Genomic DNA, 25,685 nt, shown 5'->3' with positions numbered 1-25,685 from the left:
TTCAGACGGAGGTGGAGGGGGAGGAGGGGGAGGAGGGGGAGGAGGGGAAGGAGGGGAAGGGAAGGGAAGGGGAGGAGAAGGAGAAGGAGGAGGAGCAGCTCAACTCCCCCACCCTCGGCTCCGCTGAAATGTCCGAGGCGGCCGGGCGGGGGCGTGGCCTGGCGGGGCGATTGGGGCGTGGCCTGGGGGGCGGCTCAGCCAATGGGCGCTGCGGGCGGTGGCGCGGGGCTGGCGGGGGGCGCTGCCGGAGGCAGATCCCGCCCGTCCGTCCGTCCGTCAGTGCGGCGGGCGGGGGTCGCGGGGCGGTGTCAGCGCGGGTTCGAGACCCGGCCATGGCGGCGGCGGCCGCTCGGTGGCCCTGGGCCCTGCTGTGCCTGGCGGCGGCCCCGCTATTCTGCCCCGCGGCGGCCGGTGAGTAGCCACCGTGGGGGAGGGGTCGAGGAGGCGGCTCCTCGGGTCCCTCTTTTCAACATGGCGCAGGGGCGGTGTCGCGCGAGGGGATGCGGCGCCGCGGGACTCTCCTGTCCGGCCGCAGTCGGGGCGGGATGCGGGAGCCGGGGGAGCGGGGTGACCGCCGCCCCGCACCTGCCCCGCGACCGGGGAGCGGCAGCGGCGCCGTCCCGGTGCCGATCCGCGCTGGTGCCTGCGCCGGCTCCCCGGGGAGGGAGAGCGCCCGCCGGAATCCCTCTGGCCAGGACCGGAGCCGGGGAGAGGTACTTCCATAGCCTGGATAGCGACCGGATCTCCAGTATCCCGCCCGGCAGCGTGACGGGCACAGACCTCCTCGTCTGCCCCAGCGGGTTCCGCGGGTCGGGGCCGGGATGTGTGCCTTCGGCTGTCACGCTGCCTGCGGATGAATCCCCAGGATTGTGGCTTGAAATGGTCCAAGTGGGTAAAAGCTGACGCTTGAGTTGCCTGCCATATGCAGTGTCAGAACAGGCTATGTTCCAGGGCTCGTATTCCTTGCTTTCAGCAGAAGAGTGGTATCGAACAAGGTATCGAGTATTTTAAAAAGTGAGGGTAAGGCGTTTAATAAAGAATAGTGGTAAAATAGCTCCCCGCAGATGTCTTGGCAATGTGTGCTGACAGTCCAGAATGCCAGTCATGTCCAGGTTTCCCAGAGGATGGGTGCTCCATTCCTGGATGTGTTCAAACCAGGCTGGATGGGGCTCTAAGCAATCTGGTACAGTGGAAGGTGTCCTTGCCCATGGCAGGGGACTTGGAGCTAGATGATCTTTAAGGTCCCTTCCAACCCAAACCATTCTAGGAATCTGTGTGTCTGTAACTTCCTGACAGGACAAAAAAAAAAGAGCGGTGGAAAAAGAATGCAGCGCAAGACAGATATTGGAAAACACCTTTTATTACATAGATGTCATAGGACTGGAAAATACATGTAATACTTTAAAGCAGAAGACTGCAGTCACTAAGGCTTTTATGGGCATTTCATTGTTCTATAGTTTTGGTTTCTAGTGAAGCTTAGTTTTAGGAGGGAAGCAGTAAAAAGCTAGTGGAATGAAATATGACATACTCTGTCCCAGCTTTCCATTGATAAACATACTAATATTGCAAGGAATTCATGCCCAAGTTCCTTCTTGATGGTTCAGTCAAAATGTGTTTAGTAAGGTGTTGTGCAAAAGACTTTTTGTTTTTTTTGTTTTATCAGTGTGATACATATTTCAGATGTAGCTCAGGAGAAATCTGTAATCACTAAATGATCCTTTGTGTGAAGATATGTGTGGAAGTAAAAGCTTTGAAGGACATCTCTGTCTGTTTTCTAAAACACTGATCCAAACACAGGAAAGTGAGGATGAAAGTGGATATTAAGTCACTGTTAATCTTTTTTGTATTTGCAAGGTTAACCATGAATGAACAAAATATTTGAATGGTAGGGGGTACAAAGCACAGCAGAGTATTATGCTAAAAATGTTGCTTTAAGCTTCAGTGTGCTTCTGCACTGCTTCTTAGCGCTCCAGTTCTTTTTTTCTTTTTTAACTCTTGATGTGTTCATATCTGTGTTTGCTTTATGACTTCCTTCCAGTCAGGCAGATCCAATCTTAATCATCCATCACTAATGAAACAATTTATGGTTTTGTTCCAAGGATTGTAGAATACAGAGTTCAGTGAGCAGCTATGTGAGGAGAGGCCCCTGCTCTGATTTCCTTCACCACCTCTTTCTAACTGATTCTTGCACTTTTCAGATCCTGTGAGATAATTCAATTTACAAAGGCACATATCCTCTCCAGAGATTTTTGGCACTTTTTTGTTGCTGTTATTTACTTTTCATATTTATTCTTTTTTAAGTTTCCCCTGAGTTAATAAACTGCATTGCCGCATGAAGGAATTTGCCATGCCAAGCTAGTGCAACTTACATAGCAGAAATGTGACTAGAGGCAGAAAGGGAATGAGATCTCATTTTGGTGGCAGTGAGTGTTCAGGGGTACCTGTGAGACTTCTTGTAAAGATCTTCATCATTTTCGGAACTGAACTTTCTCTTATTCCTTTTGGGAAGGAAAGTTTCCCATGGTCATCTGTGGGCCAGAAAATTGTCCTGATAGAACATCAAGTGTGCAGTGGTGTTCACAAGTGATGGTTAAATGTTTCAAATGTTTTAATTACTCTTTTCCCTCTCCTGCTTTTCCATAGGCTTGTCTTGTTGTTACCGTGCAAAGGACAATTTAATGTGCCGTGATGTCTGTGAACAGGTAAACTTGTTTTAAATTTAACTCCATCAGAGTTGAAATTGTGCCTTTAGACAATGAGGTAGCAACATTAATTTTGTAAGCTAATGATCCTCTGTCAGGAGGCTGCACGTGAATTGTAAGATGTAATGGTATCAAAAAGAGAACTTAGAAGTTTTAAATCTATAGTCCTCTTTCCTTTTGTAGTGGAAAATGAGTTCTGCTGAAGTTGAGGAGAAATAGAAATACCAACCTGAGGCCACAATTTGGTCAAGAAGTGATAAGCACATTGGGAAATGAGAGTGGTGAAGGTTTTCTGCAGAATTTATGAATCTCATGTGTTTCTAAGTTCTGGGGAGTTCAAACTGAAGAACAAGATGCTGGTATTATTCTTTCTTCCTTCCAGTTCTTGTTTGTCCACTAAGCATCTCATTATGATAAATGGCTTTGTGAATGCAGCAAAAATCTACTCACTTACTCTGTTCATAAGGCTGTTTGTTCTGAATTCAAGCTTACAAAGTATTTTTCCATAACTTATGTGTAGATTTGTACCTGTGGGTAATAATTTGTACAGCTTTGTGTGTGTAGTTACATTTATTTATCTACCTTAAGAATTTTACATCAGTAAAACTTACATAGATGTAGACACAATTTTTTATATTTAAGTTGTGTTCTTAGGTCATACTCATCCTCTTTTCTTGTTTTCATTGCTCACTTTGGGGCTGTTCGAGCAATAAACCTGGTTATGATTAAATTTATATTTATCTGTGATTGTACTAACACAGCTTTCACTTTAAATTGCACTTTTCCCTCCTTGATATATCTAGCTAATACAACCAAATCTTCTTTCAGCTTTCATATTGCTAGGCCAAACAAGGAAAAGTTTTACAGTCTCTTTGCATAAAATATTCTTTCAATTCCTATAATAATTCTTGCAGCCCTTCCAACATGAGTTTATCTCTTTGAATACAGGTAAGCAAAATTATACATGGCATTAAAAAAACAAGTGTGGCATTCAGTCTTAAAAATTATGTTTGAACTTGGATATAAGAGAAAGATATCCATTCCTGTATATATTTAAAAATGGTGAATTTAGTAGCTGCATTGATACAGCATTTGGAATCATTTGTCCATTTCTTTCTTGTGTTTCACTGGTTTGAAGTTTCCAGCTTATCATGTGAATTCCTGTTGGCTCTTCATGAAAGGCCTCCAGCCTTTTAGTGTCAAATTCCATCCCAATTCTGCTATACTGGTTCTAATTATTACATAGTTTTCTGTGGGTTTTGTAAGATACGCTGATCTGGCCTCATCTGGACAATCTCTCTCCACTAGGATAATCAGCATATCCAGAATCTTAGTGGTGAGAGGTCTAGAACAAGTCTGAAGCGGGACTGGTGCCCCTCAAAGTATTCTCTAAGGAGCTGGCTTAGCTACCTCGCATCGGGCTGGTGGCATCGTTTTCTGTCTGATCCTTTGATGTGATCCAACAGGCCAACTGAAGGAGCTGTCTGCTGTTATTTTACTGATTTTCATCTTCTGTAACTTAACTGTTTTGTGCAGGTGACAGGAGGAAGAAGTTCCTTGGCCTGTCTTTGGATATGCACTTGCAGATTAGATTTGGGGCCTCAGAGCAGATGAGGAGGAACGAGGTTTGTTGAGGAGCCATCTTGGCCTAACCAGCAGATTGTAAACAATACCACCTGGAGAAACACTCCCTTCTGCAGGGCATGGAGGCATTCATCTGCAGATGAGACTTTCTGGCTAAGGTCATTTGGTTTCCAGGGAATCAGATCTAGGATGTTGCAGGAATCACAAGGGTTTTTTGACCCTCAGACTGTTACCCATTGTTCACTCATCTATATGGACACCAGTGATAGTATTGTGGGAGGCCTTGCACGGGAGCCCAGGGAGTAGGGTGAAAGGCACGGGACACCCAGTCATGTTGCCCTGGATCCTGCCAGTTAAGGAAGAAGGCTTGATTAAGGGTAAGGAATTCTACTAACCAGTAAATTAGCTACTGTGAGACCCTTGAAAAAGAGAACGTGGATTACAGATTTGTTTGTCAACTAACATGATTCAAACACCTAATTATTTTGCATTCTTAATAAATATTATTCCACTTTTAGCTTTAGTATCATCTCCTTTTCATGATTATTTGATTAAGCGTCTCAGATACTGTAGCAAGGAGTAAATGGGCCTCTCTTTCTTTAATTGACTTTTTTTTCCTAAATTTATTTCTGAGAAGTTTCACACTGATAAGTTTCCTGGCAGCATTCATCTGTATACCATTCCAGAGGACTCTGTCCATATCCTCCTCTAAGTATAAGGACAGTCCATCCCTGCTCCCAGAAAAACACCTTAATGTTCCAAGAATGTGATTTGGATAAACAGAGAAGTCGTGAACAAGCTTTGGTGCAGAAAAGATGTGGTATAGAGAGTGTAGAAGCAGGGAAATGTTTTACTAGAGGAATTTAGACCTTTTGCCAAGGCAAATAAGGTTATATAGGGAAAGACAAAGCTCAGCTGGAATTGAGACTTGTAGAGGATGTCAGGGGCAACAAGACATTTTATGGCAGTAGTTAAAGGCTGAAGAAGGAAAAATGAGAAGCTGTTGCTGAAGGCAGCATGTGATTTAATGTCAGTAAATCATTCCTGCCCAACCTGGTTTGATGATAAGGCTGGATTTCTGGATGAGGGGAAGGGCATGGATGTCATTTGTGTTATCTGTAGCAAGTCTTTAAACATTAATTCCCTCAATGTATTTGTGTCTATTTTAGGATCATATGGGTTTGAGGAATGGACAATTAGATGAGTAAAAAACTGGTTGTAAAATCAGGTTCGAGATAGAGGTTAGTGGATCCTACTTTGCCTGCAGGCTAGTAAGAAGTGGAGTACCAAGGAGTTCTACCCTGAGACCTGTCCTGTTTAAGATCTTTGTTAATGACGTGGACAAGGCAACTCTCATTGAGTCTTCTATGAAGCTGAAAGGAAGTGTTGATAATCGTAATGGCAGGACTATCATCTAGAGGGGCCTGGACAGATGGAAAGAATAAGCAGATGGACACCATGGTCTCGTCTCATAGTTGACCCTTCTTTGAGCACAAGGTTGAAATAAATGGTCTTCTGAGATCCCTTCCAACCTGAATTATTTTATCATTCTATGACCTCAGAAGAGTCAAAATACTAATGCAGTTCTTTTTTTGCTCTCATTTCTGAAACAAGTGCTATTGTTCTCTTGATTTTCTTTCAATAAGTTTATCATGTTAGAATAGAAAGTAGAACAAATTTAGAATAGAACTGTAATGTACTTTTCCTTTTGAAGTTCATCTGTTCAGTTATATAATTTCCAGTTTCATATCACACATTATTAAGTCTGTTTTCATTCCTCTTGTTGACCAGTTTCTTCTTTTAATTTAGAAGTAAAACATTATTAGACTGCTAAAAGAGCAAAATCCTCAATTGTATTCCATCCAGTCTAGCGAGCTCCTGCCTGTGGGTGTGATGCATTCCCATGTTAGTTTTGACTGCCTCTTTAACTAGTCTCAGTTTTGTTCTACCTTGTTCCACAGAAATTACTTGTTTCGGGGTTGTTTTAAGTTTAATTGCTTAAGGTCATGTAACGTGTAGCAGAAGGTTATTTAAGTGAATAGAGTTGTATATTATTTTGATATGTGCAGCAGAAATCCTCTAGTTAACATTGCCCTTCCACATTCAGTAGAAACTTTCTGATTGAAATGTTTGAGGAGGAAGTTCTCATTTTCTTCTAAATAGAAAAAAATGCTTCTCTATAAAAAGTGAAACATATTTGAAAAACTACAAATACGTAAAAAGAAATCTTAAATTTGAGTTCTGCACATACTAACTGTTAGGTAAAGTTGTCAAAGAGTAGATATTAGAGAAACTAAAACCAGTGAAATCAGTTGAAAAAAGTATGGGGTGTTACATTACATTCTCTATGTTTTAAGATGTTTTTTGTTTCTAACAGATTTTGTCTTCTAAGAGTGACTCCCGTTTGAAGCACTTACTGCAGCGAGCACCTGAGTATTGCCCAGAATCAATGGTAAGGTTTGCTCGAAAAGCTCTTCAAATGACATTTGAACCTCAAAGTAGGATTTTTTTTTGTAAAGCCATCATAAATTATGTTACTTGCAATAAGGTGGCATGTACAAGCTATAAAATGCAATGAAAATCTTATCTATGTTGTAAAAACCTGTGCTGGGTGATTGTCACTTGGATGTTAATGATAGTGACCTAAATTGGATCATACATTCCAACATGTATGGCACAAAGCCATGAGCTCTTGGACTAAGACAGGAATGCCCTGATAGCTGCACCAAATTGTTTATGGCCTTATCTGAGAAACTGAAGAAATATTTTTATTGGATAAGTAAAATTATGGTTTCCTGAAAGTTATGTAGTGTCACTAAAGTTCTTTAGTTTCATTCAAAAAAGAGTGTAATCTGCTCCCTGTTCTAAGGACAATCTAATCAGGGAATAGATAAGTATGATCATTCAGACTGTAAATTTTAAAGTCTTATCTCTTGACACCCTTTTGCAGTCAGAAAAACCTGCTTTCTTCTGGTAATTTCTGTTACTTCCAAACAGTATACAATGCTGTTTGCAGCAAGCCTGAAACATATGCTGAGCTCAAATGGGCAATGAGTAGGAGTAGTAAATCTGGAAATAACATTTAAGAAACAACAAGATTGTGTTCGCTTGTAGATCCTTTCCTTCTGTGTGTCAGAGTTCCTTCAGCTTTTTGTTTCTGTCAGTCAATAGCTGTAAGGTCTTAGAAAGTTATAGATAGCTCCTGGTATGAATAAAATCTGTCATGAAGACCTTTTGAAGTGATGAATAGCATTTGGTTTAGTACTGGTTTTCTTTATCTTTCATTCCCTAATAAGATGAGTAGAATCTTATCTGTATAGTAGAGAACGGCTTCTGATAAGACAGGATTGGAAATTATGTGAAAGGGGGAAAATGACACAATGATTTTTATAACTCTTTATAAATGAAAAGTCAGCTGTCCAGTGTGGATCTCAAATTAATATTTCTGAATTGGTAATATCTAGATATATAAAATAGTTAACCATTCAACTCAATACCATATTTGCTGTTCTCAGATATCTCTTGTCTTGTTGGACAGGTGTTCTGGTGCCATTTCACAGATGAGCAGATAGATTTAAATTTAATCAGATGTTCAATATTCTTGAACACTTGTTACAGACGTTGTGTTGCATGTATTCCTTCAAGTAACATGATGGAAAGGTTATTTCCTGGTATTAATTTAAAAAGTAACTGTCAACACAAGAGTGTGATTTTTTTTCTTAGAATCATAGATGCACTTAGGTTGGAAAAGACCCTAAAGATCATTGAGTCCAACCATTAACCTCCTCATGAAATAAGGGAAGTCAATGGAATGAAAGGGGTGGAACTCATAGAAGTAGCATCTTCTTTTGGTCTTGCTTTGGCTCTTGTCAACGTGGAAAACTTTAGCAGATACAGAGGACACAGGGTGTTAGATCATTAAATACAGATCCATTGCAACTTCGGAAAGTCATTGGTTCCTGTGATGATAGATAAATGTGTTATTGTGTGACAGTATAGATTGCTCTGTTAGTGTGATTGAAACTCTTTTCTAAATTTGTTTTCTATGTGGTTATGTGTGTTTAGGGTATTTTTAAGCTGGTGGGAAGGAATGCTAGGACAATAAGCTTCTCCATAGGTCTTAGTCCTAGTCAGCTCTTGTTCTTTGTCTAAGTTGCATTTTAGTTCTGTGAGCACTGATGGAGACAGTTGAGTAGCTTGTGTATTCCAGATAACTAGATTATGTTCTGCATCTGGAAAAATGCTGCTATCGATTCCAGATTCTGTGCATAGCAGCCCTCTTATTGAAGGAAATGGTACTCAAATTCTATCATAGTACTTCTTTAAAAGATGTTTAAACATAAGAATTCTCCCAATCAGATATTTAAAACCCAGTGAAAAAATGCTGAAATTGCTGGTTTGTCTCTGCTAGAAACTCTCTTATTCTGTAGACTTGCATTTGCTTAATTGCATTTTTACTTTCCAGAGAGAAGTGTGGGGTTGTATAAATTCTTCTTTGCCAGGTAAGAAATACCAGTTGGCTATTGAATCATGTTGCTTTTTCACCCTCTGTGTGTTTTGATAGTGTGTCTGCCACCTGCACCTATAGATTTTGTGGTCATTTAACTTCCATTATGCATCTAATATAAACTGTGTGGTGTTTAGTTTCCTCTAGTATATAATGAGTTACCTGAGAATTTTATTAATAGTTTTCTTTTCCTAGTTAAAAAATATTTAATATGTTTGTATAATTAAACATGTTCTTCTATGACGAATCCCGGAAATAGGAGCATTTCTTTCTTTTCAAGATTTTTTGGGTTTTTTGGTTTTGTTATTACACCTTAATCTGGTTTACAAAATGGTTGATAATTATGACTTTACTCCAGATACAGCATGATTTGAACAAAAACTGAGTAACACAGGGAGATAGTAAGAATTAGGCAAACAATTTAAGTGCAGAGGCTCAGATCATGAACCAAACTTCTTCGTACAGGTGGATTTAGAAAGCGTGACAGGTTGAAGCTGGCCAAATGCCCGTGCACCCACCAGAAATCATTTATTCATTTTCCTTTGCAATAGTTTAGCAGATGGGGGGAAAGAAAAGTCATGGGTTGAGATAAGTATTAGAAGAAAACACTTAAAGGGTAAAGCAGGCTCAAAACTTTAAGAGGTATAAAGAAAATAATGTATTAACCGAATTATAAGAGGATAATGACAACTAAAACCTTTAGAACACCTTTCCTTCCCCACCCCCCAGCCTTTTTTCCATCCCACTGACAGTGCAGGAAGACAAAACACTGGACTTTTAGCCAGTTTGTCACTTCTAAAATCTTTTCTCAGTTCACTTAGGAAGATGAGTCTCTTTTGCTGTGCCATGGGGTCTTTCCTATGGGAAAGAGTTCTCTGTGAACTTTTCCAATGTGGTTTTAATTTTAATGGCTAACAATCCTCTTGGAACCTGCTTGCAGCATGAAGTCCCTCCTATGGCTTGCAGTCTTCCCTTGCAATGTGGAGTCTCTCCCATGGCTTGCTTTTAGCTTATGCGGTGCAGTTTTTAAGGATGAGCTGTTCTAGTGTAAAAGCAAGGGTCTTCTTTCTCTATCTTATAAGCAAGCGTTCTCTCACTCTCTGTTCAAGCCTCTCACCATATCACAGCTTTTCAGCATCCACACGCTTCAGCACGAGCGCCTTTTTCTCATGGGCTGTAGGTGAATGCTTCATCCCCTCATGCACTTCGTGAATTACAGGGAAACAGTTTGTTCTGTTGTAGTCCTCATCATGGCTTGCAGAAGAATCTCGGCTCTGACACTCAGAGCACCTCCTCCTCCCCCTCCCTCCTTTGCATCGACCTTAGGGTTGCCACGTTATTCTCCTCATGTGTCATCACTCTTTTGTTTTCTCTGATTCGGGAGAGAATTGATGTTTGTAGGTTTGTTTGTTCCTAAGTTCTATTAATTGAAAAGATTTCATAGAGTTCTGTAGCACTGAAAAGTTGATTTCATCTGGGCTTTGCATCAAGGAATTGCTTGCTATTCCTCTCGCTGTCGGTCACATGGTCTGGTCCACACAGGTGCTGTTGGTGCTGGGATGCCACCCCAGCAGCAGGATCTCAGCAGCCGTGCCAGGACAGGGCCTGGCTGTGCCACTGGCCACCCCTCCAAGGGCAGAAAGAGAGCTTCCCACGGTTTCTTCTTTCTTAAATATGTTATCATAGAGGCATTACTGGCATCTCTAATTGGCTTAGCAGTGTTCCAGTTCTCGGAGCCAGCCAGGGATTGGCTGTGCTAGGCACAGAGGAGACTGCTAGCAGCTCCTCACAGAGAATCACTTCCTGGCTGACTCTTTTCCTCCTCACCAAAAGTCAATTAATGCAAAACCAGCACAAAAAACAAAAGCGTAAATCACAAGATCCCTATCTTGTAATGTTAAAAGGAGAGATCAAAATCAGAGGAAATCAGGCTTAACTAGTCCATTGTATCATGTGTAATTTCTAAAATACTTTGAAATTACAGAATTAAAATGCTTGGAAATTACAGCGCTGTAGTTGGAAAAGTGGGAGTGAGAAAAGAGGAGGCTGTAACAGTTTTACAGCATCTGCTCAGACTCCCCCCTTCCTTCTTGTCCTCCCATCATGCCTCCAGAGCAAACTGTTGATTCCAGAGCTTGTAAACAGACTTTCTGTCTCACTGGTTAGAAACCTATGTGCAGTTACCTGGCTTCCATCCTGGTGTACTCACAGAGACATAGCAGGAAGGCTCCCACAGCAGGTGTGCTGTGAGGGACAGGGACAGGTACAGGAAGGTCAGGAGCAGGAGTTACCCTTTATGTGAAAGTGTTAACTGGATTGCATGGAGCTCTGCCTGGAATGGATGCTGAGCCAGCTGAGAACAGCCTGTGGGCACTGGAGTGCATCATACTGAGAGCCTGATGTGGGTGATGATGTGGATGTCTGTTCCACACTGCCTCATCAGACTGAAGTAGGAAATGAGGCCTTGTTTGTACAGCTGGAAGAAGTCTTGTGTTCACAGGACTGGTATTTATGGACAACTTGAATCACCCTGGTACTTTTTGAAGAGAAAACACATGAGGGCACAGGCAATCTACATGGAAGAATCCCATGGGCTGTGGACCTGGAGAAGGGGAGAGTCCAGGAGAGTTGCTTAACTTTCAAGGATCACCTTATCCAAGCTCCACTTAATGCATGGTGGTATTAGAAAAGCCAGAGCATATCAGAAGTTGATCCTGGTGAATTTTATTATGGGCAGCCAGAAAGCTTCTTGAAGTACATCAGCAGAAAGGGAAGACTGGTGAAAATGAGAGCCTGCTGCTGAATGAGGCAGGAAACCTGATGACAAATGACACTAAATAGCCTGTGGTCTTCTTTGCCTCAGTCTTTACTGATAAGGAATGCCAGTCAATCCCTGAGATCAGTCATCAAGTCCAGAGCAAGGAAGACTTGCATTTGATGGAGGAGGATAGGGTTGAATATTGAGAGGACTGTGAAGAAGAAGGGAAGAAAACAAGTTCACTCCTGCCTGTAGAAAGGGCAGGGAGGACCTGAGGAACTCTAGGCTTGGACAGTTTCACCTCAAAACCTGGGAAGGTAATGGAGCAGATCTTCCTGCAAACAATTTCCAGACACATCAAGAACAAGAAGCTGATAAAGTGATAGTTTATAGTCAGCGTGGATATATGAAGGGGAAACTGTGCTTAACCAGTCTGATAACCTGCTATGATGAGATTATTGCCTGTTTAGATGAGGGGAAAGCAGTGCATGTTTTCTGTCTCAGCTTCAGTAAGATTTTGTCACTATTTTTTATTACTTGCTTAAAGACAAACTGATGAAGTGTGAACTGGGTAAGTGAGCAGTGGAGGTGAAGTGAAAACTGGCCAAATTGCCGGACGGTTTGATCAGCGTCACAGAGTGCAGCTGTAGGCCAGTATCCAAGGGTTGATGCTGGGTCTAGTCCTATTTAACATCTTCGTTAATGATGGGACAGAGTTCACCCTCAGTGTATTCACCAGTGATGCAAAAGTGAAAGGAGAGGTTGCTGGACCACATGGTTTTGCTGCGTTTACAGGGTTGTGGATTAACCAAAGGAATAGGCGGACAGGAACCTCATGAAATTCCAGGTGAAGTCCTGCACCTGGGTGAAGACCCCATGCTCTACAGCACACAGGAGCTAGCCAGCTGAAAAGCAGCTTGTTAGAAACGTACCTGGGAATCCTGGTGACCAGCAAGTGGAACATGATCCAGCGATGTGCCCTTGTAATAAAGAAGACCAACAGTACCCAGACTGCATCGGTGAAAATTACTGGCAGATAGAGGGAACTGATCCTTCCCCTGTGCTCAGCATTGGTAAGATCACATCAGGGATACTGTATCCAGTTCTGAGCATTTTGGACAAGAAAACTGTGAACACTCTGCAGCAAGTTCAGCAAAGAACCACTGTAAGGTGATTAAAGAGCGGGAACATGTATGAGGGCAAGCTGAGAATTTGTGTTAGGCAACTTGATGATTTGTAATGGCTCAGGAATCTGTATTGTACAGATGAATTTGATGAATTATCATAATTATGGGCTCCAGTCAATTAATTGTGCTCTGAAGGTGTATTTTCATCTAGAAATGCACACAGCTACTTTGGTGACAAAATTAATTAACAAGTTACTGTATTAAGATTGAAGTTCAAAGTTTCTTGAGAGTGTGGCATCAATTCATTCATGAGCTTGTCTGCTGGTTGGATATAACCTGGAGAGAGGGCCATTTGCCAAGAAAATATCAACAACAGCTGAAAATGATCAGCCTTCTTAATTTGGCATGTATTTTAGCTTGCTTCATTCTTTTATCACTGTTTAGTTTAGTTCCAGTATGTCTGAAACCACAGGCCCTGTATTGCACAAAATATGGGTGCCTGATTACTCAGTGGTGACTTATCAGTGGTGACTGCCCCTGAAGCTGTCCAGCTGTATTTCATGTGTTTCTCCTGGATACCACTAGTTATTGCAGCAGAGATTTCTGGAAATCTTTTTTTATATTGCGCATGTTTCTTTGATGTTTTTTAGATTGTTTATGCCTTAAGTTATCAATCCTACTAATAAATGTTCTACCAAACATTACTGATCTGATTGAAAGGAATCCCCATATAGGAATTTATGCAGAAATGACTGATGTGTTATTTCATGCCTAAAACAGAGCATAGTGAGTGGTCGGTTTGGCAATTAACTGTACTTGTGTAGTGAAACCCAAGTTGCAGATTCTTGAACACTGATTGCAGGTTACTGATGTATGCACAACAGTGATCTCTTTGACACTGTCAAAGATGCTCAACCTCTGCAAAACTAATTCTGCACCCCAATTGTGGAAGTGAAAGGTGAGCTGTATTTGCAGTTGTTTGTGATCTTCACAGCTGTTTTGAACTAGTGAGTTGGAAAGCTGAGGCAGTACTCTGAATAGATGTCAAGAGGATTTTGAGAGTCTCCAGAAGGATTTATGGATCACTGGCCTGCAATGCCTGCAGGGGGTCTGAATCATTCATATGGTCAATCTTGACAGAACACAGGCTACAACCAGAAGCTGTAGTGCACCTTTGACCCTCTGTTCCCTCCAACTGTTGAGCAATTACTTGTTACCACCTGCTGCTACCTTACTTGTGTCAAGCATTAAGCTTTTAATTTGTATTTTAATAACCATTATGCATAATCTCCACAGGGAATGTGTTAATTTTGCTTTGTGAAGATTTTGCTCCTCCTTTATAAATTTGCCATTAGTACATTTTCTTAATTTACCCATTAGAATGAGTGTCATGAAAGACAGATGCTGGCTAGACTTTCGCCTGTGTTTGTAAAGCCGACCAAGTGTGTTTTAAAGGCAACTTTTTTCATGATAAATACCAGTTGGCCGTTGTTTTCCATTGATTGCAATTGTTTTTGATTACTTTTTTCCAAGTGTTTTCTTAGCATTTGAATTTCGGATCGTACACCTAGCTCTTTCACTTCCCTTTTTTAAAGCTGGACATCCCATGTGGTTCTTCTAAATAGGCATTTCCATTAGGTTTAAGAGCATTTTTTGAAATTAAGTTGTTGATTCTTCTGCTTTCTGCTTTTTTATTTCTGTGTAAAGAATATAATTTATGTATGAAATAAAGTACTGCTTTGTTTTTTAAATATGCGTAACAAAAACGAGTGGTTCATTTGAATTAAATAATTCTATCTCCTGTCCTAAGAAAAAGAATATAACAAGTTCGTGACACCTGCTGGGCAGCTGCATAGCTCAAACCTTCCCTTTATTTTTGTCTTTAAAGTTACATGAGAAATAGATACAGGAATGCATTCTTTTATTTTATTTCTAATGTTTGGAAAACATTAGAAAATCTGTATTTATTATTAAATTAAGAGGATGAAACAACTTATGGCAGCAGTTTGCTTCTTACCATATTTCTATGTAATTTTATGGTAAGCAATGAGGGTAATGCAAGCAGTGAAATAAATGGATTAAGAGAGACAGGGAGATGGGAAACTTCTATTGGAGATAGTTCTGGGTTTGAAACCATGTTGCTGAGAAGATAAATGACAGAGGAAGTGTTGTGGACTAACCCCAGTAGGCTGCTAATTACCACACAGTGTTTGCTCATTCTTCCATCAGTGGGAGGGAGGGGAGAATCAGAGGCCAACAGTGAGAAAACCCAGGGGTTGGGATAAAGACAGTTTATAATTTTAAAATGGAAGGAAAAACAAGAAAGAAAGGAGGAGGAAACCCAAGCCCAAGAAAAAGAAGTGATGCAAAAGAAAATAATTGCTCACCACCAACCGATGCCCAGCCGGTCCCCAAGCAGGGACACCCCCTGCCATCCTCAACCCCCAGCTTTTGTGGGTGAGCATGGTGCCATATGGTATGGAATGTCACTGGGATCAACTGTCCTGGCAGTGTCCCCTCCCGACCTCTTGGGCACTGCTGGCCTACTTCTGAGTCCCTGTGGAAAAAAGGTCTGGATGCTGCCTGTGTTTGCAGTAACATCCCTGTGGTATCGACTCTGTTTTAATCAGAAGGCCAAAACATAGCCCCATGTCAGCTCAGCTGAAGAAATTTAACTGCATCCAGACCAAAAACACCACAGGAAGTTTGGAGAAAGAACACATTTTCTGCATTGGCAAAGTTGGTAGAGAAATATGCTGTTGAAACAAACAACAGGATGTGTCTGTAAGAGATTATGTTCTCAGTTTTAATGAGATTTTTCCTGATTTTTTTTGTTGTCTTGTATTTCAGATTTGATATATTATCAAAATGTAATATTTCCATTGAATATATAAAGCTTGCATAAAGCAAGCATTGAAGCATAAAGCATTGAATTGCATAAAGCATCTCAACAAACCTCCTAAACCTTAATGTGTGGATGGTACTTCATTGATTACTAGTTTCAGCATTTATGGAAACACAGACTTGTGTTTTTTTCTTCAAGTTTATTGGTTTGGAATTCCAGTAAAAATGTAATCTGTACATAAGCTTCTTGAATGTCAACAGGATTATAAAATATGAAAAATAGAGGGAAGGGAGAATGGTAGCATAGTTTCTCTTTCTACTCTAATATGTCTGTCATCTTGTTTCCCAAGGAGTTTTGAAGAAGTCTGACGGGTGGGTTGGTTTAGGTTGCTGTGAGCTGGCTATTGCTGTGGAGTGTCGGCAAGCATGTAAGCAGGTAAGACTTTCACCCTGCTGACTGAATCCAGGCTGATTCTGCACATCTCTAGTTATGCTAAACTTAATTTTGACTTTTTTTATCACAGTCTATACATAGAAGTTGTTACTTTAAAATAATGTTGAGTGAAAGGCAACATGTGGCTGATCCTATGCTCTTTTTTTTTTTTTTTTTGGAGTGTCATGTTTAGGAATACAACATTGTGGTTACAGCCCCAAACAGATTTTTGTGCCTCTTCAAAGAGGTTTTTGTTCATCAGGTGGAAGAGTGGGGTTTCTTTTGGTGTTAATAGAGTCAGTGTTTTTGTCAAATAATAGTTTTAAGCATAGTTCATAAATTTAGCAATGACCTTTTTATTAAAAATCTGTGAAGTGTTTAGTGACCTTTTTTCCCCCCTAAATATGTGTTTGTGGCTTTAAAAACATCTTCAAAATCTAGGAACATGTTTGTGTTTATCATTGTCATCCTTGTAATTCATTTGTGGAGCACAGATGCACTTAATATTCATATTTGTGAATGTTGCCCGTGTAGTCTTAATCTTGACCAAGCAGCCTACTGCAAACTGCTGTCATAATAAAAAAAATCTACTTTCATCCAAAAGCACAGAGTTTCAACTATGTAGTAAGGGATGAGCAGTGAGTACAGAGCAGTGTGGGAGAGAGATGAGGAGTGAGTAAACAAACTAGGTATTTTTGATCTTCAGAAAAGAAGATGTGTGTTTATTCTCAAATGCATTTTTTAGCCATGTTTTCAAATGTGTCCTAATGCTTAAGTGTCTTCCAGACCTGATAAAGACATTTCTGTTTATTGTAGTCTTACTAAATTCTATTAATTTAATCTTATGATTGTTACATAATTTCTCATTATTCTCTAAATCGGATGTTGTATTGTTTGATTGCAGACTGTTATTTCAGAATCTTAGCCATATTTTGTACTTCAGCAGACTCCGGCTAAAACATTTCCTTTTTAAAAAAAATTATACTAAAATCTAAATACCTGCCAAATATTAGAGATGATGGGAAATATTTGGATTTTAATTTTGATCCTTGAAACTTGAGGGGATTTTGGAGTCATTTTGAAGGTAGTGATATAATAGGTCTGAGGTCAGAGTTTACCCAAGTGTTTGAAATTACTGGAGGGTTAAGTAACATGTTAGTAGTTATTATAGTTTTGAATATGTCATATGAAAAAGGAGAATGAGATTTTGTATAGAACAAAGGAATCTGCAGTTTGAGGGGAGAATTTCTGCAACTCAGTTTGACAATAGGAACCTTAGAACTCAACATACAAGAGGGAGGAGAATAGAAAGTGACACACAAGTGATAAATTAACAGGGAAAATGAGGAGATCTTTATACTCAAGCTGTTCCATTTCTTAAATGCTTCCTGTATTCTGCAATCTGGCAAACATTTCACAAAAACAAAGTTGCTTTGTGTTCTTCCACTATCAACTAACTTGGTGCAGAAATATGAAGGTTTGAGTTTTCATTAAATGTCATATTAACAGTCATGGCATCTGCTTTCTTTTCTTAAAGCTTTACATGCATTCTTTAGGTTCTTAAAGGAATGTTTTAATAGATCATTAATCCATGGTTATTGCAGTTAATTTAAAAGTAGAACTGTTTTTATTTTGCAACATGATTTTATTGTTTTCTACTGCAAATGGAGAAATTTATCTGTCTTTCAGGCTTCTGCAAAAAATGATGTTTTAAAGGTCTGCAGGAAAGAATACGAGGTATGTTTTTATGTGTCTGAATATAGCTAAAAAAATCAACTTTTATATCAATAGTTTTATAAATCCTGTAAAAAATATCCTGTAGAAGAGGGAAAGTTCAGTCTTTTTTTAGCTGTGTTTCTGAATGTTCTTGTTTTCATATGAATGTAAATTATCTCTCTACAGTTTTTATAAAAGTAAAAATTCTTCTGTAAAAATTTTTAGGATTTTTTAGACTTCATATACCTTAATTTAAATGAAAAAGTTGCAACTTTCAAACTGGATTCCCAAAAAGTTTATTTCATAGGAGTTTTGATCAAAGTCAGCATTTGTTGTGATCATTCAATCTGTCAGAAACCTTTAGCTTGGACAGTGAGAGTCAGCTTAAAAGTGACCTAAAGAAATAAAGTTAGGAAAGAACAGCCTTAAGTATCCTATCTGAATATAATTAATTTCAAATGCATAAATTTTTGTAACATCAGTGAAACTGTTGATGCTTGCAGATATTTTTACTGTCCTGCTCACAAAATTAATCATCAGAATATCTTCAGAAATCCGCCTTAACCTATGTTGTTTTTAACACGGTGTGTGGAAATGCTATTCTGCAAGGACTGCTTTTCTTTTGATCTTCATCTTAATTAAAACCCAGATTCCTTCCACCCCCTTTCATCTCATTTCCTTCTGCCCTAAGTTAGGTAGTCCTGCATCAGTTCTGCTCATAGTCAACAGTTCAGGATATCACACAATTTTCTGTTCTTTTGATTAGGACAGAAGTGGAGCAGTTTTCCTGTTTTTCTTCAGAAAGCATTGAATTACTTTTTTAAAATTTATTTTCCCTTCGTCCTTTTATCTAAACAATCTACAGAGTATTTTCCTAGACTCTCAGCTGTGGAAGTTAGTGTGGGTTGAAGTTGCTGTAGCTTGTTCTCTTAAAAATGCATATTCATTTTAAGTAGTTCTGTCTCCTTTCATGCTATAATATGCTATACTGTCAACATCTGCAAGCTTCTCCTCTATTATGCTGGTCTGTTTCCTTCTTTTTTTCTGGATTTCTGCATTGCTGTAGGAGGTTGGCCAGTATGGGTTGAAGGAGAACGGGAGAAGAAAGGTAAGAGAAATAAAGAATGACTTCAAAATGGTCATCGTCATCTTACTTTTCCCGTTTTTTATCTGGAATTTCAAAAACTGGGCATCTCACTTTTAATCAAGAGTGATTTTGCCGTTATTGTACAGAAAACCTTAATGCTTGCTATCTGTGCAAGATTAAAAGAGAAGGAGAGGGAGAAAAATCATAATAGAAGGAATTAGTCTTTTAATTAGGGAAGAAGGAAAGAACATGTTTTAATGAGGACTAGGTGTAGTAGATACAAATAGTGTGTTGGGGACAGAAATTAATACCTGATGTGCTAGATCTTCAGTTATGGTAGAATTTTGTATGACAATGATTTTTCATATGTATCCAGGCTTACAGGTGCTCATGGAAAATAATACTTAAAAGGCTCTTAAGATACTCATTGGTTGCATAAAATTCAAGGAAATTATGCCTAAAATTGAAGATTCCAAATAAAACTTTTGGAGGGAACCTGCAATTTCCCACACCCTGTCATTATTTCTTATTAAAAAAAAAAAAGTTCTTGTTGATTTGGTGTGTGAGTCCTGCTCCCTGTGTAGTCTGTGAGTAGCTTCTGTGTCCTGTACTGTACTTTGCATTTGGTGGAGTTGGCTGGGGAAAAACTGAACTGGGGAAGGAATGGCCACTTCAAACTAAGAGTTGATGTGATCAGAAATTGTATGTGAATCACATAAATACAGTGCCTTACATTACCGTGTTTGGTTTTGCATTTAAGAATTTATACTTTGCCAAAAATGAGGATCCAATTAGAAAATTAGTTTGCAGTATAGAACATAGTGCTTGGTAATCAGCTCTCAAGTCTATTGCTGAGGTATTTAATATTTAAGTACATGACATAAAAGTAAAAGCTAGGTGTATTAAGGAGGTAAAATATAATTTCCCTTTTTGTAAACATTCTCATAGCTTGCCAGCCTTCTTAACTTAGTTTACTCGCATAAGGATTTCCCAGAGAATTTTCACAAATTCTGCTGCTTAGAATAGTCTAAATTGTGCGTAGTACACTTTGGTAATCTTTTGAGGTTAGGGAAGCAACTTTGTGAGTTACCCTTCATTCTCCCCTAAGTTAGGGAGGGTGAGGAAGGAAGTAAATCTTCAGGGGTAGGGCATAGGGTTCAGAGCAGTGAAAAAAGCCAAACTCCATGCAGGAGGTGTCACCAAGTTCAAAGTTATTAAATGGAGTCTCAGGTTGCAGTAACAGAATCACTTCAGCATTGATGTGCCAGCTTTTCATAAGATTAATAGAAGATGCTTTTTCTGCTAATCATATGTTTCTGCATTACTTTTACTGTAAATATTTATGTGTATTTTAATTTGGAGATTTTACATATTTTAGAAAAGTGTTGTGTTGGAATAAGATATTCATTTTTTATCAGTGCTTTGAAGATGGCATGTCCTGTTAAACAATTTGTATTTTCAAGTAGCACTGCATACAGAAATGAATAAATTTAACACTACTTACGCAGTATTTTTGAGTGTTACCAAAAGGTATTTTATTTGCCTTCTTTTGAAGGTTGTTTTCTAATAGTTCTTTTTTCCATCTTCCGCTTCTCAGATACTCATTTTGTCGTCTTAGTTTTCCCTCTAGTTCTTTTGTCTTTCACTACTTCTTCCAGCTTTCTGCTATCCTGTTCATCTTCCTCTAATAAAAAGGTAGGTAATAGTCAAAGAGAGAAGAAACAAGAAGTGGAGACGGTATGGATTGTATGTAGGATTTTCTGATTTTTGTATTTTTAAAACCATGTTTTAAATGTAAAGTGGGGGTTAATTTTTTAAAAGACCACATAGAATATATGCTTGGAGGAGCAAATTAAAATACTTCATTAATCTTAAGCTGTAAAGGCTTTACTACTGTGTTTAAGATCCCTTTTCATTCTTCTGTGCATAGGAAGGGTAGCACTACAGTTTCCATTGGGTTGCAGCTCTTGAGTCTGGGCACTGTATATTGTGAGTTCACCTCTCTAAATATTAAGAACTCCAGTTTTCACTTCAAGACATTCAAATATCTCTAGTTAATTGCCACTGTAAGAGCTTTACTGCAGCTGAGTACTATTAACATCTCCCAAGCAGGTGAAATGCAACTGGAAATGTCACCACTTATTTAGCCTCTGGACTTAAAACTACTTTTGATGCACAGTAGTGAACACTGTGTCCGTGGACTGTTTAAAGGTCGTTTTGCTGTCACAGATTTGAGCACTCTTTAGCCGAATCTCACTCTGGTATTTTAGTTTTTTAACACAGAAACATTAAGTGCAGTGCTTGCTGCTTCAAGTGCTTTAATGGGGATTCAGAAAAGTATTCACTCTGCTACGGTATTGGTTTGGTTTTTTTCTTCTAGGGTCATATGATCCTGCTTTTTGCTGAGATTTTAGTGAATGCTGGCTGTTAATTACCCCTGCTGGAAAATGCAGTCATCAGTTTTTAGCTCTTATCTAACTGCTTGTGTCAATTACTCCAAGACAATAGATAATAACTCAAGGAATTGTTTAGGATATTGTTTAGCTAAAGGTTCCTAAACTGTTTTAATGAACTCTTAAGGCACAGGACTGTGTGTGGCCTCTGGAAGTACTGCTTAATGAATTCAGGATGGACTCTGACCATACACTGCACATTGTAGATAATGTTATTGTCATCTGCTGGTGCTTTTTGTCTCCATTCTCTGCTGTTCAAAGAAGGTTGATACAACACTCAATGATCCTGCCAAAATTTGAGTTCCAGTAATTTGGTACTACCTCACTGTGCAAGTGTTCTCAATTCTTTACTGGTTTACATAACAGAGGAAAATCTTGACCTTACATGTTTATTACTGCAAGGTTTTGAAGTTTTTAACAGATGTTCATTATCATTTGACACTTCAGCTGATTCCATTAAACCTTATTATATTACCTTCTGACTTTTATCTTCTCTCAGTATATTCAAAGATTAAATGAAGCCAAGGAGAAATCAAGAGGGTTTTCTTTTCTGTGCTTAACTGCACAGTTAAGCATTTTACTATTGTATTTGTTAACTGTAGGTAATACTTATAAATTAAGATGGCCTTAATTGGATAGGATCTAGAGTCAAATATTTGTCATGTTAGGTTGCCCAGGACAATGGTACTGAACTTACTTTTCTGAGAAAGTTAGTAGAATATAGATATCATATTAATTTTCAGGGAGGAAAATAATTTTTGTGGGTTTTTTTGCAAAATACACCTAATTTCTGGTGTGAAACAACAGCTTCACTGTTGCTTTTCATTCAAGACACAAGAGGCAGCCATTTAGAAAAAATGTGCTTACAATATGAAAGCATGCCTCACAATGCAGAGGACGTCTTTCAGCAACATGTTCTGCTCTGTTTGTGTCAGGGTGCACGCATTTTTGGGTTTTGAGCCGTTACCTGCAGCTGATGAGCTCCAAAAAGAGCGAAACCAGTTAGGTCCTGCAGTACTGGCTAAAATCTTTCATCAGGAGGGTTCTGGTGAGGAAGACTGAAAAATGTTCTCTGCTGCGTAAACCTCAATAGTCTTTTTCAATTTCCATTACACCAAAAAGAAATCTTTGAGCATTTTTGCTTTAAGATGTATGTGGTTGTATTGCCAGTGTCCACCTGCCACTTTCCACTCCTCTTGCTTCTAGTCTCACTGGCTTTAATCACCAGGCTTGGAAATAACTGTCTTTAAAAAAAATAAGTCTGAAAGATGGGACTTGTACACAAGTAAAACAAATCATTGTGTTTGGGGTTTAGAAATTTTGATATTACCATCTTTGTTCACTTAATTTAGTATTCAACACAAGTTTAAAATGGAGTATCAGACTCTGTGTACACAGTATTGCCTTTGTACCATCATTCTCCCAAATCTTGATGACTTAATCATTCTTTTAAAGAAAACATACTTTGCTCCTCTTTTGGTTTTTGGTTGGTTGGCTGGTTTCGTTTTGTTTTTCCTTACCTGTATCTGTCTTTTACCTTTTGCTTTGTTTTCTGTGTCTTTCTTCACTGCCAGTTCACTCAAAGATTCAGAAGGAACCTTGAGTGGACAGAAAAGCCGGTGACTTCTTAAATATGAGTGGTAATTTAGTAGAGATGGACATGAACCTTGTATTCTGAAAAGTTGCAGTTAGTAATTCAAATCAGACAGACTGCTTAGTGCTGTTAACACCTTTATTTATGAACAGGTGATTAGACACTAGTTTTTGTTTTTTTTAAGATAATCTCATATCTCTGTAACTATACCCCTTACATGTGTGAGGGGTATATACATACATGTAAACTGAACAGTTACCAGATCTACCCAAAAAATAAAGTCAGCACCCTCACTAGCTATGTATTCTGTGGTAGCTACAGACACTTACAGTTTATTGAAATATGGTGAGTTGCTGTAACAACTCAGTGCAGCTGAAGTTCTTCCTGCGACTGCCATTTTTCCACACACATTCCCTACCCCTCCTTGCCTTACTCTCCCTCTGGCATCTGTCAGGTCCTTCTAAAAGAGGGTATCTAAAAATTATTTTTGTCTTCTGTTCTAACATAGTATTTTACCTGTTGGTATCGTTGACTTAAATCCTAGGGGATGAGAAAAATGAGTTTTCATCAGGGTTAATGAGAAAGATCAGGTTATGACAAGGTGATAGTGTAAGGGCATACACAAGACTATACAGCTGGAAACAGGAACAAGGTGGAAAAGAGAAGCCAGACCATCTCCTCTTAACAGAAATGTGAGGATTATTACAGTGATTCAGCAGTCTGTGGAACTGTAGTTTCAAAATACAGAAATATTTATTGTTGGATTGGGTTCCTGCCTGTATAAAATTGGTATGTGAAACCGCTGTGAGAGGATAATTTTGTCTCAATTTGAGCCCTTCTTTAGAGAAGGAGTATTAGTAGATAGCATAATCTTCTCAACATTCTCTTTTCTTTTGTGTCCTCTGAGCAGGACAAGTGACACTGTTATCCATGAACTGCTTTACAATCACTTTTTTGTATCATTCAACTTCTAAGTAATGTGACAATTTTTACCAGAGTTTATTGCAGCATTAGAGTATGATTCTAAGTATTGTTTGTGCTAATAGTATGGTCAAGTACATGGTATAACCATGGCAGACAGACTTTAGACTTTCTAGCAGCCTTTGCTGTCCCAGTGCATTAATTAATAAAGTTACGGTGTTCATTCTACCTGGCTGGTTTGTGTGCCACCTTCCAGCGCTCCATGCAGGGTGGCTCTGGAGAAGTCAAATTTCAGCAGCTTCTGAGGGCAGTCAGTTTAGGGGCAGAGTGTTGTTGTGTGTGACAGGTCCCAAAGAAACCAAGTGGCCACATGGAAACAGGGCCTTTCTGTAACCTTTGCCTGGCATCCACAGTGAAGCATATATGGTGCTACAAAAATGTCATGGTAGTAGTGTAAATCTATCGTTTACAGATGTAGGATGGTAACCCCATCTCTGTGTTCTTTCTCCATTAATTCTCTTGTCCCTCATCTGTTTTACAAAGATGGATGCATAACAGGATTTGGTTTGTGTGTAGGAAAGAAGGGAAAATCTAAAGTTAATTAAATGAAAACGTGCTGCTGGGAGGAAGAATGTCGCTGCAAGTTCATCTTAATAATGCAGTATTCATGCTTTTGGGAGAAAAGATCTGAAATATTGTAGAGGATATTTTCGGTATGAAAATAAAATGTCTGAATTGCTACTTTATGAGATTTGGGGCTTTGTTCTATGTAAGGCAGATTTTTTAGGTGTTGTGTGATGTGTACCAATAAATCTGTGCCTTTGTTTGTGATCACTAGAATTATAAATAGTTGCTGTTTGTGGAAGAATAGCTTACACTTTCAAGTTAGATTTGTTTATTTCTAACTTTCAAGTTAGTATTTATTCTCTTAGGGTCTTTCATTGCCACACTGTCATGGCTTACCCAAGGTTTAAATTAATTTCTGAGAGTTAACAGGAGAAATTTGATGCTGTGCATTACAGTATTGGGACTGCCCTGTTTAAAATCTTGTGTTCAGAAGAAAGCAAGTAGAAAATATGAATGAAAAACAAATTCCTGCACACTAAACAACATCTAAGACAAAAGGAAAAATAAAATCATCAAGTTAATTCCTAGCACATTTGTATTTTCGTCTGTTTGCAGCAGTGCAGATCTGCACAAAAATAGCCCCAAGATTATTTGGGATACCTACTTCTCTGCAATGCAGTGAATAACTAGTAATTTAAGATAAATGAAGAATATGGTGAACTACTAAACTTGAACTAGGACTGCATTTTGGGCTCTCTTCCTTATCTTAGAGATAGTTGCACATCTGGTGGTTTCCTGTATTGAAGCAAGACTCATCCCACACGATCTGGGATCAGTCTGATGGTGTTTCTGTTTTCTTCTCTAGATACTCTCTTCTGTGTGAAATAGAAATTTGTTTAATTATAGGGAGAGGGAAATGGACATCAGGAATTTTTTGAAGATGGGAATTGTGTTTCGTCGCCATATTGATGTATTTGATCATGTTTTATAATCTGGTGTTCTGACAGTTGTAGAGGTTAGATATGGAGGAGGTTCAAATTCTCTTTTCTCACAATCATATTATTTTAGTCTTTAATAACTGATAACATTTTGGAATTTCAACCTCATGACTTCATCTTTTCATAGAGTTCCAGACAGCTTATATGCAGTGTCTGATTTTTTTAATGGGAAATGTGCTTATTCAGTGTGGGGAAGACTGGGGGGTTTTTGGCAAGAGTTCAGTAGTTGTGAGGGAGGGAGTTCTGCCCTTCTACTCTGCTCTGGTGAGACGCACGTGGAGTGCTACACCCAGGTCTGGAGTCTGCAGTATAGGAAAGATGTGGACCTGTTGGAATGAGTCCAGTGGAGAGCCACAAAGAGAGATGGAGCATGTCTCCTATGAAAACAATCTCC

The 25,685-nt window shown here is 39.1% G+C and overlaps 1 protein-coding gene across 4 annotated transcripts in view; it reads left to right on the top strand.

Moving 5' to 3' along the window:
- Window positions 1–204: 204 nt before the first annotated feature.
- RECK (reversion inducing cysteine rich protein with kazal motifs) overlaps window positions 205–25,685 on the top strand; it is a 53,215-nt gene continuing 27,734 nt past the window's right edge. For 3 of the 4 annotated variants that reach the window (XM_063404235.1, XM_063404226.1, XM_063404244.1), the window contains exons 1-6: window positions 205–411; window positions 2,644–2,702; window positions 6,664–6,738; window positions 8,752–8,788; window positions 15,873–15,958; window positions 17,645–17,692. In XM_063404235.1, the coding sequence (XP_063260305.1) occupies window positions 333–411; window positions 2,644–2,702; window positions 6,664–6,738; window positions 8,752–8,788; window positions 15,873–15,958; window positions 17,645–17,692 (384 nt within the window). In that variant the 5' untranslated portion in view covers window positions 205–332. The remainder of the gene's footprint in view (window positions 412–2,643; window positions 2,703–6,663; window positions 6,739–8,751; window positions 8,789–15,872; window positions 15,959–17,644; window positions 17,693–25,685) is intronic. The other variant, XM_063404219.1, reaches the window with a different exon arrangement.

This window comes from Prinia subflava, chromosome 1, assembly GCF_021018805.1.
Source record: "Prinia subflava isolate CZ2003 ecotype Zambia chromosome 1, Cam_Psub_1.2, whole genome shotgun sequence".
Lineage (NCBI taxonomy): Eukaryota > Metazoa > Chordata > Aves > Passeriformes > Cisticolidae > Prinia > Prinia subflava.
This window is presented reverse-complemented; position numbering and strand designations above follow the sequence as displayed.